The following is a 17,465-nucleotide window of genomic DNA, read 5'->3' on the forward strand; positions in this document are numbered from 1 at the left end:
AAACAATAAGAGCATGAGTCTGACGCTGAACTAACCAAACTAATCAAAGTGGTGAAGTTGGCAGTAAGACGTGAACAGGCAGCGAGCTCCAGGAGTTTCCTACTTTCAAAAAGAAAAACCAAGAAACTTCACAGTCAACGCTTGAAGCTGCTCTGTTGAGACTCTGTGATTATATCTTCAGGAGTGCAGCTATAAAAACAGATCTAGAGTATAAATCTCTGCAGCAGGCGTAAGTGTTTACATTTAGCTTCCAGTCATGTTGTGTGACACTTTGATTTACTTCATCAATTTACAGGTTCAGTCTGAGCTGTCAGGCTGCTGGGGAGTAAAAAAAAAAAGAAACAATACAAATTCTTTCTGTGTTTCTGCAGGATGCATGAGGCAGCGGGCGGGTTGGCAGCACAGGATGTTTGCATCCTGAGACAGACAGACAGACAGACACACACACACACACACACACACACACACACACACACACACACACACACACACACACACACACACACACACACACACACACACACACACACACACACACACACACACACACACACACACACACACACACACACACACTTTTAGCATTAAAGGGGATACATTATGAACAATCCACTTCTACAGTGTTTCTGAACATATATTTGTGTAACCTGAGTGTCTACTAAACCCATTCAGTCCTTTGTTTGTGGTCTGCATAAGTCTTACAACACAGAGAAAACTGCTCTGTTTCAAATGTGCTCACCTTGTGATGTCACAGTGGGAAAAAATCCCCTCCCCTCCCCTGATATCTCCACCTATTGTCTCCACTCATTCTCTCTCATGAGAGAAGCTCAACACAGAAAACATTTAATCTTAAGAAATGAGTGAGATGATAAATCGGTGTTCAAAGTACTCACTGCTATTTTTCCTTTAATTGACTCGTCAGTTAGTCAAGGAATCAGTGAGCGTTCATGTATTTCTGTTCACAAATCAGGATGATTATTTTGGGTTATAAACTGCTGATCTGACAGATATTTAGACACATTATGAAATATAACAGCGCTGCACCAAAAAAAAAAAAAAAAAGCAACAAGAGGTTAGATTCTTTTTTTCTGTATGTAAACATCATGTGACTGCGGCTCAAACAGATACAACACGATGGTTTATACCTGTGTTCAGAGTCTTAAAGGACTGAAAGGGTTAAATAGATTTATTGGCACAAAGAAAACCACGCAGCTCCGATCACAACAAGAGAGGAAGAAATTAACCTTTCATTCACCTTAAAAAACGGAAACAGACACAAAAACACACAAACACTCAGTTCCACCTGTGTGTCAGGAAGTCAAAACCCTCCCGTGTGTGTGTGTGTGTGTGTGTGTGTGTGTGTGTGTGTGTGTGTGTGTGTTCCTGAATTAACGAGTCCTCGCGCTCTGTAAACCAAACGTTCGCGCTCACCTTGAACACATCTCCGTATGTGCCGCACCCGATCCTGTGGATTAACTCGTAATCATCCAGGGGGTCCAGAAAGGAGACACCTATCCGGTCCATGATGGAGACACCTCAGGGTGCTGCTGCCTGACAACTACTCACACATCACACACACACCGCTGCTGCTGCACGTTTTACCGCAGGAGAAGATAAACACTCTGACCGTTAACGGGACCGAACTGGATCTGACTAAAAACTGGAGGGGTCGACCCTGCAGAGAAGCAGAGAGAGAGAGAGAGAGAGAGAGAGAGAGAGCGAGAGAGGCAAGAGCGAGAGTTCAGTGACTGCAGACTGACACTGTGAAAGTATGCGCGCGTGCGCGTGTGTGTGTGTGTGTGTGTGTGTGTGTAGACAGTCCCGAGTGGAGCTGGAGCCAGTTCACGCATGAGCAGAGACACTGCACACTGTAAAAAAATGCAAACACAAGTCGAGCTCACCTCCTCTGATCCTGTCCATCTTTGAAACACAACATGTAAGAGTAAGAGGGAAATCTACGGTGGCCCTGAAGGTCAACTGCACAAATATTTCATGCTTGCAACAAAACATTTCATTAATGCAAACATATTAGCCTAAATGACACACAAATACATTTTGAAAAGCGGAAAAATATTTCAAATACTGCAAAAAAATATGTCAACGTCTTCGTACAACATTTCATATGGAAGAGGGTTATAGGGCCACACATGAGAAATTAATAATGATTAAAAAAAAATTACATTATGCACAAGAAAAAACTCAAGAATTAAAGGAGCAATATATGACACCTTGTGTTTAAAATGGGTACTGCAGTCCACACTCTAAACATTGTAGAGCTGTCTCCCCCACCCCCTCCTCTGTAGAGTCCATGCTCTCACAGGTCACCATGTGGTGGACACTGAAGCTTCAGTGTTTATCCAGCTCTGCATCGGTCTGTAAACCTTTCTGTGTTCTAACCTCTCTCCATTTGTCAAAATCATCTCCAATATTGATCCTAGTTTGAGCATGTTTCTGCTCGTGGAGCTTATTAGAAACATGCAGAGGCTTTTTAGGTCGGGTACAATCACTTCTATCTGAACCACTTCTCTTGCCCGCTTCCATCACTGCAACACCTGTTGACCTGATAACTGCTCTCATATCTGGCAAACTGTGGGGTGTCCAAAACGGCCGTGTGGGGGTGTCTTAAAACCTCCTACCTTCTCTGGTCCAAACAAATCCAGATCATTCAGGACCAGAATCTAAAGTTAGAAGGAGGACATACTGACTGCTGCACTGTTGTCAGAGAAGCCAGCACTTCAACATGTTTCCTTAATGTCAGATCATATAGTAAGATACCTTTACCATTTCACTCACTACAACATCTTACTGGTTGGATGTTTAACAAATACCAGAAGGTACAGTCATGGATTTTCTGCGTATTATTTAATCGATATTGAATCATACTGTTACACAATTTCAGGTATATAAGATTTGCATTTGTTCTTTTTTTCTCTAATTTCTCGTCCATTTTGAATAATAATCCCAATTTAAAATCATAAATAGTATACCATGCTGCTTTTTGGTATCCTTGACTCTTAATGGGATCATAATTTACTACATGAACGTCACGCTGGGTCTGAAGAAGACTTGAAACTCAAGCTTGAGACTATAGAGTCACTGAAAAAATGTTTACTGAGGGAATAAATCCAGAGAAGTAGGACGGTTTCATCATAGAAGTCTCTTTCTTCCACTCCTGTTTTGTCCCCTGCTGGACATGAAAAGGACTGCAGGTTTAAGACACTTTTTACAGTGTACATCCTCTCACAGCTGGGTCCCCTGTGAACACACACACACCTTCACACAGTGTTTCCATCAGACCTTTATTACTTGCAGATACAAAAACAACAACTAAAAGGTAAATCGATGTATCGGGCCTCCTACTGAGGCGCCGTCTCAACAGTGCATGGTCTCCTGCTCCTCTCTACTCATCAGAAATGAGGCCTAACGCAGCTAACCGACACTAAAGGCCACCTACTGTAGATAGAACAAAGGCAACGTAAGGCAACAAAGAGCTGGCAATAAGAAGCTGTGGATCGAGCACAGGTGGACAATGTTACACAGTAACTATCCTAAATTAATCACTTCCAGGCTTCAGTCATCAACACTGTCCTAATGGTCGTTTTCACTCCTCTGTACGCTGGATTCTGGAGAAACTTTGGCTTCAAAACATCCACATGTGAGTCAATCAGAAGTTAATAGTCAGTGTGCAATTGGCTGCCAATTAATACACAAACTAATGAGTGTTTACAATCTGTCAAACCAGGAAAAGTCTGTTTGTTTCCAGCTGAAGTTGAATTAAAACACAATGAAATGTTCCCTCCTTCAGTTTTAAGTTACGGCGGACGACAAGGGCGAACCCGCAGCAACGGCCCAGAGGATTTTCATCAGGAGAAAGTGATGCATCGTCAGCAAATGTGCCGCAAAAGCAAGCACTGCAGATTAGAAAGCCACAGAAACATGCTGCACATCCAGTCAATGCATACAAAGTGCTCCAGGCCTGTAGGGGGCGCTTTAATGGACACAATAATCTACAGAGGAGATTCGTGTTGCCAGGAGGACTTGATGTTTGGGGACTATAAGTCAGACTGAAAACGGGGAATGCAGCAGTGCCGTTGTTTTTTTTTTTTGGCTCATTGTAAACTGCAGAAACCCCCCCCCCTCTAGGTCTGACTAAGTGCACGCTTAATATCGCTCAAAATGTTTCTCGCTCCTCCTCAACCCTTCCACCAGAGTCCTGATTAACTCTCAGTTAACTTTGTCGTTGGGTTAAAGAGACAACACCAACACTCGCCGATCCTCAGAGCTCTTTAAGCAGAGTAGAACTGAAAATACCACCGTCTGCCCGGCTTATTAAGCTAAACAGCAGCTACACCCTGCAGCACCCCCTACAGGCCACAAGCACTTTGACCGTCATGATCGGATGTGTCGTTTAAGCAGGTTTGATTTTAAAGCCTTTGCTTTGACTTCATGCAGCATGTTTCCCTCCTATTTGTTTATTTGTTATAAAATTGCTTCGTCCTGCAGTTGCATCCCGTTTGCTCCTGATGAAAACATTTTGAGTTGCTGATGCAGCGTGGTTTTCTTTGCCGCCTTCAAACCTGATATGTGAAGAGTGCAACTGAAAAATATTGCTGAGACTGAACTGATGAAAACACGGCTAAAAGAGTTTGACGAATGAAAGCGAGATGTTCACAGTATGAGTCCCCTCCTCCTCCTCGGTGTCTACAGAGACTTGCGCTGCCTCTTCATGAAGGACATGGAGTAATCTCCGCTCGGCGTGCTCTTCTGTCTCTTCATCTGGACCTGCGACTGCGCCGTGAGCTGCAGCTTGATGGCGCTGGAGTTCACCTTGGCGGCACACAGCAGCTCCTTCATCCCCTTCATCTTCTCGCTCTGGAACACCACCACGGGCCCGGCCGGGGAGGAGGTAGGTGAGGGGGGCGCCTCCTGCTGATGCTGGGAGGAGGGAGAGGAGTCCGGGCTTGGGGATTTGGGTTTTCCTTCAGTGTCGCCTCCACGCGGGCCCTGAGAGGAGCGGCGACGGCTCCCTCCCTCTCCCACCTTCTTGGGCTGAGCTGCTGCTGGAGGAGGCTGGGACGAGGGCGAAGTGGGAGGAGCAGAAGAATGAGGAGAACTCTGCTCCTCCAGCTTGGACTCCCTCCTCGGGGGTCGTCTGCGACCTTCTCGGGGGTCATCACTGGACTGGTCATCTTCGTCCTGAGACTCAAGCTCTTTGGTGATGATGGACACCTTCTGACGCACCTGAGGATCACAACACACACACACACACACAAAGCTTTTAGCTTCAAAGGGTTAACACACACACACACTCACACTCTCTAAAAGTCTATTCCTGGTGCCTCACCTGAGCATCAAAGCGGCTCAGGGACTGGACCAGGTAGGTGGCCCAGCCCACATGAAGGACAGGCGTGGGGCTTCCCTCCTCCCACTTACAGATGCCGTCATAGAAACGCAGCAGGTGAGCGAAACAGTCAGAGTCCTGCAGAGCGGAGAAAGCGGCCGCCTGCTTCGGCTCCTGACAGACAGAAGAGAGGGAGTTACTAACATGCTAAATGCATCTTAATATTTTAAGATTAAGATTGTCGGGGGTACCCCTCTTAATCCCCTCATTTTTCTTCTGGTGTAAATACACACACAATCAATGTTACCAGATTTGTCAGACTGTATCTGGAGTCTGAGCGTTAAGTTGGACAACAATCGTGTTTAGTCTCAGTCACAGCCTGAAGAATCATCATCGTGTTCATTTTAGGTTTTAATCTTTGAAAGATTTTTGGGGGATTTTTACGTCTTTATTGTAGACAAAGGACAGGAGAGCGAAAGAGAGAGAGAGAGAGAGAGAGAGAGAGAGAGAGAGAGAGAGAGAGAGAGAGTGGGGGATGACATGCTGGAAAGGAGCCACAGGCCGGATTCGAACCCAGGCCGCCCGCTTGGAGGACTAAAGCCTCCGTACATAGGTGTGCACACTAACCACTACTCCAACGGCGCCCCAAGACTTGATCTTAAACTAGATTTAAAAACAGTCTGACGCGCTCTCACATCTGAAGACATTTTAGTCTGCAGCTTCACTATTTAAAAAACCATGACTGCAGCGCTGTGATTAAAGGAGGAGGATTATCAATGATGCTCTCAGGGGTCTTGGTTTTTTTTCTCCTATTGTTTTTTTCTCTAAGATGCATAAAACATAAACCAGATGTAATTAAATTCCCTCCAGACATGTCTGAGGTTTCTTCTTCTTGGAACGGGAAGGGACAGAGGTTAAGCCCCCAAATTCTAATCAGTCCATCCTCGAATCCACGAGGGCATTTCGGCGAAAAATGTGAAGATAGGACATTCAGCTCCTGAAATATCACGTATTCGAGCGGGACGGACGAGTGTTCACAGAAATCATCTGCTTTGTATGTCACTGACCATTGGATGTAAGAGGAAAACAGCCGTGATCAAAGGACTCATCGCTGGAGCCGTATTTGACCAATAATAAAATGGATCTGGTGGTGGTTTGGTAAACAGTAAACAGCCCGTCCCCTGCTGGGATTACTCACCTTGTCTGCTACCTCCCCCCCCTCTCCTCCCTCCCCCGAACTCTCCGCAGCAGCAGCCGTCTCCTTCAGCAGGTTGGGGATCACATCGTTCGCGATGTCAAAGAACTCCTTATAGATCTCCTCGTCCTCACGGAAATAATTATAGCTGCAAGAGGTGATGAGAGGAGAAGAGATTTTTAATAAAAAGGGACGGAATGAAACGATGAAAGATTTTCAACACCAAATTTGTCTGTGATGTTTAAAAAAAAAAAAAGAAGATTTTATAAGGTTCAGGTTTCACTTTGATTTGGTGACATTCAACATGATGATTATCATCTGACACACACACACACACACACACACACACACACACACACACACACACACACACACACACACACACACACACACACACACACACACACACACACACACACACACACACACACACACACACACACACACACACACACACACACACACACACACACACACACACACACACACACACACACACACACACACACACACACACACACACACACACACACACACACACACACACACGTCGGAGAAGAAGAAGAACAATGCAGCAGCAGGAAGAGGAAGCTGATGGATGGCGAGGAATGCGAGCTGTGGAGGGTCACTGATGATATTTTTAGCTGCCGGAGGAGAGAGAGCGAGGATGCAGAGCTCGACACTTCCTGTTTCAAACACCACACCCTCCAAACTAACTGGGATCAGTGGTGGAGGTTTACTGGTGAACCATCTCAACCCACAAACGTCACCGCCTCATCACCTTTAGATTGATCTTTTTGAATAATGACCGACCTAATTCTAACATTTAGTCTACCTCAAATTATTTCTCAATCTGCCACAACCCCAGTTCTGGATTGGTAGTCGTGCATTTGCTGCCATCTTGTGTTCATCTGGTGGTATTACACCTGAGGCAGCCGTTAGAAAACATGTGACACAATGATTCGAATTGCAGAACAGAGGCATCTCCTTCATCAGTTTGGTTAATTACTTTAAACAGAAATGTTGCTCTATGATAGTTCCACTTTAAGACGAGGGTGTGTTCTACATAGTCAGCTTTAGGACCAAATCTAAAACCACTTCTTTGTGTTTGGACCAACAAAGAACCGGCTCTCGGATAGAAAAAATAAAAAAAATAAAAAAAATTCCAGAGACGCGCCAACTACAAGAAGGAACCGCTGACATCCGGGGCAGGGGGCGGGCTTATTCACGTTAAAACCTTTGAAAATTATCTTTAATGGACATCAAGGCTGAGCAGCCGAGGTCACAGGAGGAGACGAGCTTCACAGTCCAAATCAATTCTCACGTGCAGGACCGATTCCTTGTGTGTGTTTAAACGCCATTGCCCCTTAAAACAATACCACAGGATTTGAACACTGTCACTTTTACCATCTAAAGTCCGCTTTAAATTCTAAAGTCTCACAGTTGACGTGTTCATATCTTTGTTGGATTAATGTCACCTTGAAATTTAAAATTCAAAATGTTTCCTTGCATCATCTTCTTCTTCCCTAACTTCAGCCTGCAACAGATACTCATAACATTTCTAGCCGTGTGTCAGAGAGGTGTGTGAACTCACTCCTGCATGACCTGAGCAGCCTTGGCCCAGGCCCTCAGAGCGTCCCTGACGTTCCTGTGTCTGTAGTGGAAACCTGCGAGGTACATGTAGGGGTAGATGTGCTCGTTGTTGTAGTGCCTCTGCGCAGAGGTCACGGCCTGAGAGAGAAACACGGGAAATAAGGAGAATAAAAAACCTGTTTCGAATGTGATCTTCACTTCCTTACAGTCTTATGACAGTCTATGAGTCTGACCTGGAGGTGGATTTTCAGCGGGTTCTCCTTTCCTGGGATTGGCTCCTGATCTTCAAGGTCGGCCAGAGTGCCCATCGCCATGGGATACCTGCAACAACACGGGACAGGAGGAGCTGGTTGAATTTTAAGAACGCCTTCATAGAGTTACATTAAAGTGGGGTCGCAGTGAGCTGTATAAAAACTTCTTCTGAGACTAGTAATTCAAAACAAACAATCTCTCACCTGTCCAGGTTTCCTCGGTCGTACAGCAGCCAGAGAAGTTTCTGTAAATCAGGGAGGAAAGGAGAACAAAGAAATGATCGGGAAGAGATTCAGATGATTCAGAGAAATCTTTATCAGGTCTGACATGTCCCACATAAGGCCCTGAGGCCACCAAGTGTTTTTTTTCTGGAAAGAAAAGCGTTGGTTGTGTTTGCATGAAGCGTTTGTGCGCTGTCAATTAATGCACAGCACTTCCGTCCTGTCTCTATGACAACAGTCTGCTGACAACAGCTGCTGTCCACATTCCATAGGTGGAAAAAATACGGGGAATATAATATATTTGGAAAAGAGCGCCAGTGACGTCAACAGCGACTTTATGAAAAGATGAAAGATTTTCACCTCGAAGCACTTGCACAAGAAAGTAGCTGGGCGCCTTGCTTTTTCTCCAGGCAGCCGCTTTTGCTTCTCTTCAAACATTCTCTACTCATTGAAAACTATTTTAAAAAGACGCTAGGTTGGTAAATGTTTCTTTTTTTTTTCCCCAAGATTTTTTTTTCTGGCCTTTTCGCCTTTATAGAGGACAGCTGATCGAGACAGGAGATGTAGAGAGAAGAGAGCAGGGGGATGACGTGCAGCAAAGTACAGAGGTCGGATTCGGACCCCCGGTTTCTGCAACAAGTTTGCTGTGCCCTGAGTGCAGAGTTTTAAAGGGGACATATTATGAAAAATCCACTTTGACAGTGTTATTGAACATATATTTGGGTAACCTGAGTGTCTACTAACCCACAACATGTGAAATAAACCCATCCAGTCCTTTGTTTGTGGTCTGCATAAGTCTTAAAACACAGAAAAATGCTGTTTCAAATGTGCTCTCCAAAAACAATCCCCTCCCCTCCCCTGATATCTCCACCCATAGACTCCACCCCCAGCCTAGAACAAAACTTTTGTGCAGGTCCGCCATTTTTATTCTCGCTACAGAGGAGTGATGTCTACCAGGAAAACTCAGGGAGGGGTCATTGCATTTAAAGAGACACACACACCAAAACGGAGCGTTCTGAGGGAGCTGGTTTATACAGGGTCACAAACCTCCTCTGGTGCTTGATTCATGTTATATTTTGAGCAAAGCACAGAACAGATGTTTCATTTCAGGGGTATAATATGTTCTCTCTAATGTTAACATTTTCCAAGAGGGCTTTACTCTGCTCTTTTTCCACTCCACCAGTTAGAAAATAACACGTCTGCTGGATAATTAAAGACCTTTTTCTGCTTTGAGAAACATGAAATGTATGACATCGGGAGGCAGAGAGTACCAAACAGGAAGTCCTGAGTATGTCAGTTAAAGTTTGTTAGATCTAGGCCATCTGACATGTAGGTCTCCTCTTCCTGTAACATCAACCACGAAAGTGAAACCTGTGTGGTTCTTGCAAAGACTCATGTCCCACCTGCTGCAGCTGCAGGAGCTCAGAGCTGTCAGTGTGCAGGTCCAGAGACGGGTTGATGGCACACACCATGAACGCCACCTCCATGTTCCTGTCGCACTTCATGTAGGAGCCCTTCAGGTAGAGCCAGCTCTGAGGGACACACAAACACACAACATCTGAATGCAACAGATACAAGATAACGGTGGCGCCTGTCGGCATCACCAGGTTCCATCAGGGGAGATTCCTGTGTGTGACTCATAACTAAATCTCTCGGGTTTATGATCTGTTTTAAGTCACAACAAGATTCTCATCAGATTACGGATACTCACTCATCTTCAGTTGAATAAGAGTACATTTTGTGTTCTGAATTTGATATAGGACTTTATTTAAGTATGTCAAAGAGAACTCCATAAAGGCTGAGAAATACAAAGACCTCACTGTCAATGTGAAGACAGTCAGCCCGCTCACCTTCTCACTGACTCCTGTTGCCACCGTTTGTCCTCGTCTGTCCTCGTTCCCCTTCCCATGCCAGGTGACTTCGGCTGTCTCTTCACCATTTTTACCAAAGATCACCCAGGCATGATCCTCAGAGAGCGCTAGATGGACGTCTTTAAGACCAAGAACCTGACAGGCCGCCACCACAGCAAACGCCACACCTGAGCTGTCCAGTTTGGTACCTGAAAGTAAAGGTTGTTTAACTCTCCGGGACAAACATCTCCACAAAGACTCAATTTAACAATTTCCTTTAGTGTCGTACCAGTGATGAGACTGAACAGGGACTGGATGTGGGCTCGGTCTTTGAAGTACGAGCGGCTCAGACTGTTCCAGATCACGTCAGAGACTTTCTTCACCAGCTCCCTGCTGGACCCGGCAGCAGTCCGGCGGTACTGAGACAGGTCCACGGCGCCGCGGATCTGTGCCGTGAAGCGTTCGTACAGTGCAGAGATCATCCCCAGCTCCACGGTCGGGAAACACGAGCTGGGACAGTCCGGCTCCAGTGGCTCAAACCGCACCCCCGGGACATTTATGGGGACGACCCGGTTCACAGCCAGGAAGTGCTCAACGAAACCAAGGACCAGTGAGAGGAGGGCCAGGTCTGGCTCAGATTTACGGAGCTCAGCGTCAAACAGCTGAACAACGCCGTCGATCCCCCGCAGAGGGAAGTGCTTCTTCTGGGACGAGTGCAGACCCATGGTGGCTCAGACGATCCCCTCACCTGAAGGACTGATTACAGTTACAGAACTCTACATCAATATCAGCACAAAGTGTAAAAAGAGTAAAAAGAAGACTCAGTCTGAAATATTCATTGAGGTGCATAGGGTTGTCATTATATTGTGCCGTTTCAAGCCGCAGAATTTTACGTCCCTGTGACTTTTCGCCTTAAAGCTCAACGTTGCGGCAGCTACGAGGGACGAAGTGATCCCCCCTCTGTAGCGTCTTCAGAGGCGATACAGAGGAGAGAAGGGATCAGCTGAGATCAAACACCATGAACAAAGATCAAATGCATTAGAAAAGGATACATACTGGTTTATGTTTTGTTTAATAATTTGAGATGATTGGCATAAAAAGGTGTTAAAAAGTAAAAATCAACAGACATTTTTTAACTCCATTGACCGACTCAACAAGTTCCACAATTTTACTGAAACTAGGCTGTTGCTAAGCAACCCAAACATTCATTTCTGCTGTCTGTGTCCATGGTAACCGCAGAGCAGCAACTATGTCAGCATGAACCTTTACTTGAATGTCAAAAGAAATGAGTGGTAACCATAGACCGTAAATATTAACATGCTAACATAAAAGTCTGTTGTGAGATTCTATGGTTTGAGATGATGTATAAAGGACATTTCTGTCCGCTGTAAATGTTCATTAAAAGTGTTCCTAACCTCCAGGATGAAGAGGAGGGATACATAATGTGAAAGGACCCAGTGATGTTGTTGTTCTCCTGTAAAGTCGCTAAGGGAATGACTCGTTTAATCATAATCGCATTGGTCCGAATTAACTGTTGAATATTAATTCCTAAGCCTCCCTTAAGTATCTAATAAATAAAACATTTGATCACGATATAAACAAACAAAAGAAGAACCAGCAGGACACTGACCCTCAGCAGCTTGTGCGGTTGCATAATGTTGTTACATCAAGCTGCTGTCTGTGGCGCTTTGGTGGGCGGGGCACTCCCGCTGCTACACACTCACATTCAATGAAAAGCTGCTAACAGCTTTAAGACATCCTCTATGAACACTTTACTGGTACAAATGTCTCCACAATATCACACAAACTTAAAATATCCCATTATAGACAGAATACTACGTTAGGATGATTAATTAGCTAGCCTGCGTGGTTGGTTTATGAAGGCTAACTAGCTCTCTTTACTAAGTTAAGTTAATATTATCGACCGAGTTAAGCTCGCTGGTTGAGCTAGTTTTCTGAATGAACTCAACGTTATTAAGCGGTATAGAGCACAATAAAAGCCTAGACAATGAAGCGACCCCCGGCTCGGGAGAGCAGGTGGCTGAGTGATGAGAGGAGCAGCTAACAAGCTAACGAGCTGCTAGTTAGCTAAACTCACCACTTTAAGATAACTCTTCTCGCCCGAGCACTCTCGCGGGATATACCTCCACATTACAACTCAACGCCGAGTCGCTCTACGTTATTATTAACGTACAATACGACTGACTTTTTGGGAGATTACCTACCTGTTTTCTCACAGGCTCAGCCACATGTTTTTGTTTGTGTACCCCTCTTTTGCCGCGCACTTCTGTCTGCCAGAAAATCAATTGCAGTGCGTCAACGGCCGCGACGTTTGCGCGCGAGAGCAGATCTCATAACAGTATACCAGGAGCTGACATGCGCAGAGGAACGCTGTTAGCCCCATCCATGTAGTTATAGATCTCTTAGTCTTCGCGCACGGTTTGTTCTCATGTACGATGGGAAATGTAGTTTATTGTAACGTATTCGTTCGCACGCCCAGTAGAGGGCAGCATGTTGTCATGTTGTGACAAATTACCTCCAAATGGAACAAAGGTAACCATTACATAATGGAAAAATAGGTTATACACTGTGTAAAATCGTTTAAAATTGTATTATAGCCGTAAAGTTACACTATCTGGATAATTACTTAACTATTTTATCAAATATTTAGCCGTGACTAGCTTTATTTACCTACATAAAGCTTCAACACAGATCAGTTCATGCGTGTAAGTACGGTAACAATGCTCACCATGTATAATAAATTAATAGAGTGAAATACAGCCTGCCAATGATATAGCAGCAAATGTCCCACCGTGCTATATTGACTCTAGATCATCACTCTTGTAGCCTTATTATATAATCACTACTACCTCATCATTTGTCGTTACTTTTTTTGCCTCTTTTTTATGAAAAGAGACCAATACTACCGTATATATGGGGATAACCATTAGAAAAATATACTATAAAGTATGAGTATTTATTTTATGCTGGTAAAGATGTGTTTATACTATAATATAAAAAGATGTGTGTGTATGTGTGAGTGTGATTGGATCTGTAGCTGTAGGTAGACTAATTATTTTGTATCACTGATGGTACCATTATTGTTACTATCATTCTTACTTTTTAATTTGTATTTACACTATTTGTTATGCTTGCTCTCACAATTTTCTTTCACCAAACTGCACTGGACCACGTGAGAACATAAACTCTCCCTCCAACACACCGATATTATTACGTATTCCTCGCTCTCGCATTTTTTGACATAATCTATTTTTTCTTCCATCCACCCAAATCACATCTCTGCTCCTGACCAGTCATTCATCATCCAGTAATCATTGTATCACTGTGACCTTTATTGATTATTTGTCTGTACTTTTAATGTCTCATTATCGTTGTCTTTAATAACAGACCATCACCAACACACACACACACACACGTAATAATAATAATAATAATAATAGTAGTAGTAATAATACAAATATTAATAACAATTAAGAGACACTACGGAGCCACTGAAGTCCCAAAAAGTAAAAACAAATATAATGAAATTTTGCCCAAGACATCATGTAACTTGTGTCCACAAGTTATTATCTTGAGCACACAATATAATTATCTCAATTACAGAGCCCCTTAAGTCCCCAAAAATAAATAAATAAAAGATGCTCTTGTCCGCACAGGATAATTATATATCAGCAAATGACACAAAAATCTCGCTTTTGTATAGAGCAGGCTGTAACATGGTGTCTTGCCTGCGTTCAGGAATATTCCTTTTGCTGCCTTCACATGCAGTGGAATATTTCGACATCGCTGATAAACTTGACGACACCATTACACATGTGGGCTTGTACAGTTTGATATTAATATAGCAGAAGTATCTAAAATATTATATTTTCTCTAAAGGGAGGTCAACTTTTGATGGTTATAAAATAATTCTTTTTTTTTATATGTTGTCGCACTTGACTGAAGGTAGTCGGTGAGATTTATGAGCTTTTGTGGAGACCTTGAACGTGTCACAGCCCGACATGTTTTTCCCCTCCTCCATTATTCCGCCTTGTTTCCCTCCATCATCTCTGCTGAGCTCTCAGTGCTGCTCGGACGTCGCTTGAAGGTGCAGACCCGCCGAGTCCCGCTCTTTGGGGTTACATAGAGGAAAGTCAGACGACATACACGCCTTCAAAAGCACAGTGTTAGACTATTTAAGTGTAGACGACGGTCATTTCACCGCATTTGAGCAGTTTACAGTAAAAAATGGATCCAATGACTCAGTCCGCCCAGATATCATCGTCGCAAGGGCTTGCCGATGGACAAAATTCAGCTGCAAAAGAATCAAAGATGTCCGGTAAGAAACACACTCATGTCAACGTAATTAGCCTATGATAAATTTAAGATTAAATCGACGTTAAGCCATTTAAATGTTCTTGTTATGGACATCCTCATTAATGATTTCATTGATTTACGTCAAGCGCAATAACGCAATAATTTTAGTTGGCTGTGTAGAAACATATATCGTATATTGTCTATTGTTAGTCCATGTGTAATTGTTTAAGCTTGTATTAGCTTTAATGCGAAACACCTGTGGTGACTAATGAACGTATCCGGACGCACTGCTGCCAATCATCGCCTGTGCAACGTTAGCCTTAGCCTCCTGTCATGTATGATGACTTAATGCAAAACGTCCATTTAAGAATCAGTGATTTTCAGTCGCTTTACTAATACGCGTAAGCTTCTTGTTGTAGAGCATGAGATAAGACATTTAACCAAACAGCACAGACATTTAAAGAAAGCCGATATGTAAAATAAAACACCGCTTCACTCTGCGCAGAAGCGCTATTTTAGCACATGGAGACTGCCTGTTTTGCGAGGCTATCTCGGAATAAAAGCGAAATTAAATATAGAAACGCAAAATGTAGTGGATTTTACTGTAAGCCGAATTGAAGCCTGAATCCTAACGACTGTTAATGTAGTCTTACGTCATGCTCTACACCGCGGGTTTGCTTGTTAATATTTAGAGAAATATAACTTGACAGTTTTCATTACGGCATTCGGTGAGCAGAAGCTTGACGAAATGTTGCGATACTCTGCACTGCAGAGGCATTGTTACTGGGCGAGTGCCAGTGAAGGGAGGACCTCTTAAAGGCGCATTGCTCTTTTTGTGTCGGTGTCTTAATAATGGCAACATCCCAAGAACAAAAAAAAAAAAAAAAAAAATCAAACCCAAAAAGCTTAAGCGTCATCGTTTCTTTATGTCTAATACCAATCCCCTCCTGGTTTTGTTGTGTTTTTAGATTTCACAGTCTAGACAGGCCTAATTTATTCAAAGGAGCAGTGTTGTCTCCCACCCAGCTGGGCCTTTTTGACAGGGGGATTGTGTACCCTAAGGAGGGAGTGGCAGCTCCAGCATCAGTGTGTGTGTTTCTATGTTTGTATGTATGTGTGCGTTAAGCTGTCTGATTTGATCTACACCAGCCACTACATGTGAGACACTCGTCTTCAAAGCCATCTTCTCTTAATCAGACGGATTGTGGGGTTTAAAGAATTACAGCTTATGTGGTCATGGGCGTGAGCCGGACGAGGCAGGGCGTGGCGTGGCATCTGATGCCTCCCGGAAAGTTGTTATCGCAGAGAAAAGGAAATAAAAAATTCACTAAATTAAAGATCCATGGAATTAAAAAAAACAGGAAGCTAAAAATAGACCATGAGCTCCATTCTCTACATGTTTACAATCATGTGATTAAAAATGATGATTTATTTAATTGTGCTTTTTGTCGTTTAGTCAAATATTATAGTTTGCTGAATTTTCATCTCCAGCTTTCTGCAAAAATGAGTTTGGTGCTTGATTATATTAGGAGCAGCATGTTTTGGATTGCTTGCCGTTTATTTACAAGGTCTGTAAGGAAGTGTAAATACATTCGGAGTATTTAAATATTGCAATAAAGGTATAGTTTTTTTTTAATCCTATGCTAGTTGAATAAAATGCGTTTCTGTATCCCAGTATGCTTTTGGAATTGAAATGTATCATATGCTGAACTGTAACACATTTCATCTCTCCAGATTCTCACTAATACGCAGAATATTATTCACTCAACATGCGGCAGAGCTGTTTGAGAGCATCTCTACGGGGTGTTTTCTGTTTTTCAACCCCCAACTGTAATTTAGAGGGAGACTCAGAAACATAGCTGTGCACATAAATAGTTATCCAGCAGTCCTGAACATATAGAACGTGGTTGTTTTATCCCTGACAGATGACACAAACCTTAGTCATTCCTGCATGCTGAGTCACCTTAAAGTGTGGGCTGTAGGCCATAAACTCTGAATCCACGTCATATGGAAAGACCTGTTTGTTGGTGTCTTCCTTGTTCAGAAATGCTAAATAAATATATTTATTTTAGGTTTTGTTGTCATAAACTAACAATATCAGGAATTTTATTTATATTTATAATCTAAAGCTTTTCATTTATTTTCTTAAAGGTCCAGTCAGTAAGATGTGTAGTGACTGAAATGATAAAGGTATTTTACTATCTGATCAGACATTAAGGAAACATGTTATGTTGAAGTGCTGGCTTCTCTGACAACAATGCAGCAGCCAGTATGTCCTCCTTCTAACTTTAGATTCTGGTCCTGAATGCTCTGGATTTGTTTGAAACAGAGGAGGTAGGCGGTTTTAAGGCACCCCCACACGGCTGTTTTGGACGCCCCTCTGTTTGTCAGACATGAGAGCAGTTATCAGGTCAACAGGTGTTGCAGCGATGGAAGCGGGCAAGAGAAGTGGTTCAGATAGATGTGATTGTACCCGACCTAAAAAGCCTCTGCATGTTTCTAATAAGCTCCACGAGCAGAAACGTGCTCAAACCAGGATCAATATTGGAGATGCTTTTGAAAAATGGAGAGAGGTTAGAACACAGAAAGGTTTACAGACCGATGCAGAGCTGGATAAACACTGAAGCTTCAGTATCCACCACATGGTGACCTGTGAGGCCTACATGGACTCTAGAGAGGAGGGGGGGGGGGAGACA

The 17,465-nt window shown here is 43.4% G+C and overlaps 3 protein-coding genes across 10 annotated transcripts in view; 1 reads left to right on the plus strand and 2 right to left on the minus strand.

The window, feature by feature from the left end:
• Window positions 1-1,793, minus strand: part of map4k2 (mitogen-activated protein kinase kinase kinase kinase 2) — a 34,170-nt gene extending 32,377 nt beyond the window's left edge. For all 5 annotated transcript variants that reach the window (XM_020649269.3, XM_020649266.3, XM_020649268.3 and 2 more), the window contains exon 1: window positions 1,432-1,793. In XM_020649269.3, coding sequence (XP_020504925.2) covers window positions 1,432-1,524 — 93 coding nt within the window. In that variant the 5' untranslated portion in view covers window positions 1,525-1,793. The remainder of the gene's footprint in view (window positions 1-1,431) is intronic.
• A 1,492-nt stretch (window positions 1,794-3,285) lies between these two features.
• Window positions 3,286-12,795, minus strand: men1 (multiple endocrine neoplasia I). 2 transcript variants are annotated; one of them, XM_020649306.3, is made up of 10 exons: window positions 12,678-12,795; window positions 10,742-11,208; window positions 10,453-10,661; window positions 10,006-10,134; window positions 8,585-8,625; window positions 8,363-8,450; window positions 8,131-8,267; window positions 6,540-6,684; window positions 5,345-5,515; window positions 3,286-5,241 (listed from the first exon to the last, which is right to left on the minus strand). In XM_020649306.3, the coding sequence occupies exons 2-10, from the start codon at window positions 11,175-11,177 to the stop codon at window positions 4,702-4,704; spliced, it is 1,896 nt and encodes a 631-aa protein (XP_020504962.1). In that variant the 5' UTR covers window positions 11,178-11,208; window positions 12,678-12,795; the 3' UTR covers window positions 3,286-4,701. The 2 variants fall into 2 exon arrangements, with proteins under 2 accessions (XP_020504962.1, XP_065806688.1); XM_065950616.1 differs by having other exon boundaries at window positions 12,551-12,689.
• A 1,705-nt stretch (window positions 12,796-14,500) lies between these two features.
• The window catches only part of rtn3 (reticulon 3), a 31,681-nt gene continuing 28,716 nt past the window's right edge, over window positions 14,501-17,465 (plus strand). The window contains exon 1 of one of the 3 annotated variants that reach the window (XM_065950139.1): window positions 14,501-14,791. In XM_065950139.1, the coding sequence (XP_065806211.1) occupies window positions 14,701-14,791 (91 nt within the window). In that variant the 5' untranslated portion in view covers window positions 14,501-14,700. The remainder of the gene's footprint in view (window positions 14,792-17,465) is intronic. The other 2 variants (XM_065950140.1, XM_065950141.1) reach the window with 2 other exon arrangements.

Source organism: Labrus bergylta, chromosome 22, assembly GCF_963930695.1.
Source record: "Labrus bergylta chromosome 22, fLabBer1.1, whole genome shotgun sequence".
NCBI classification, from domain to species: Eukaryota; Metazoa; Chordata; class Actinopteri; order Labriformes; family Labridae; genus Labrus; species Labrus bergylta.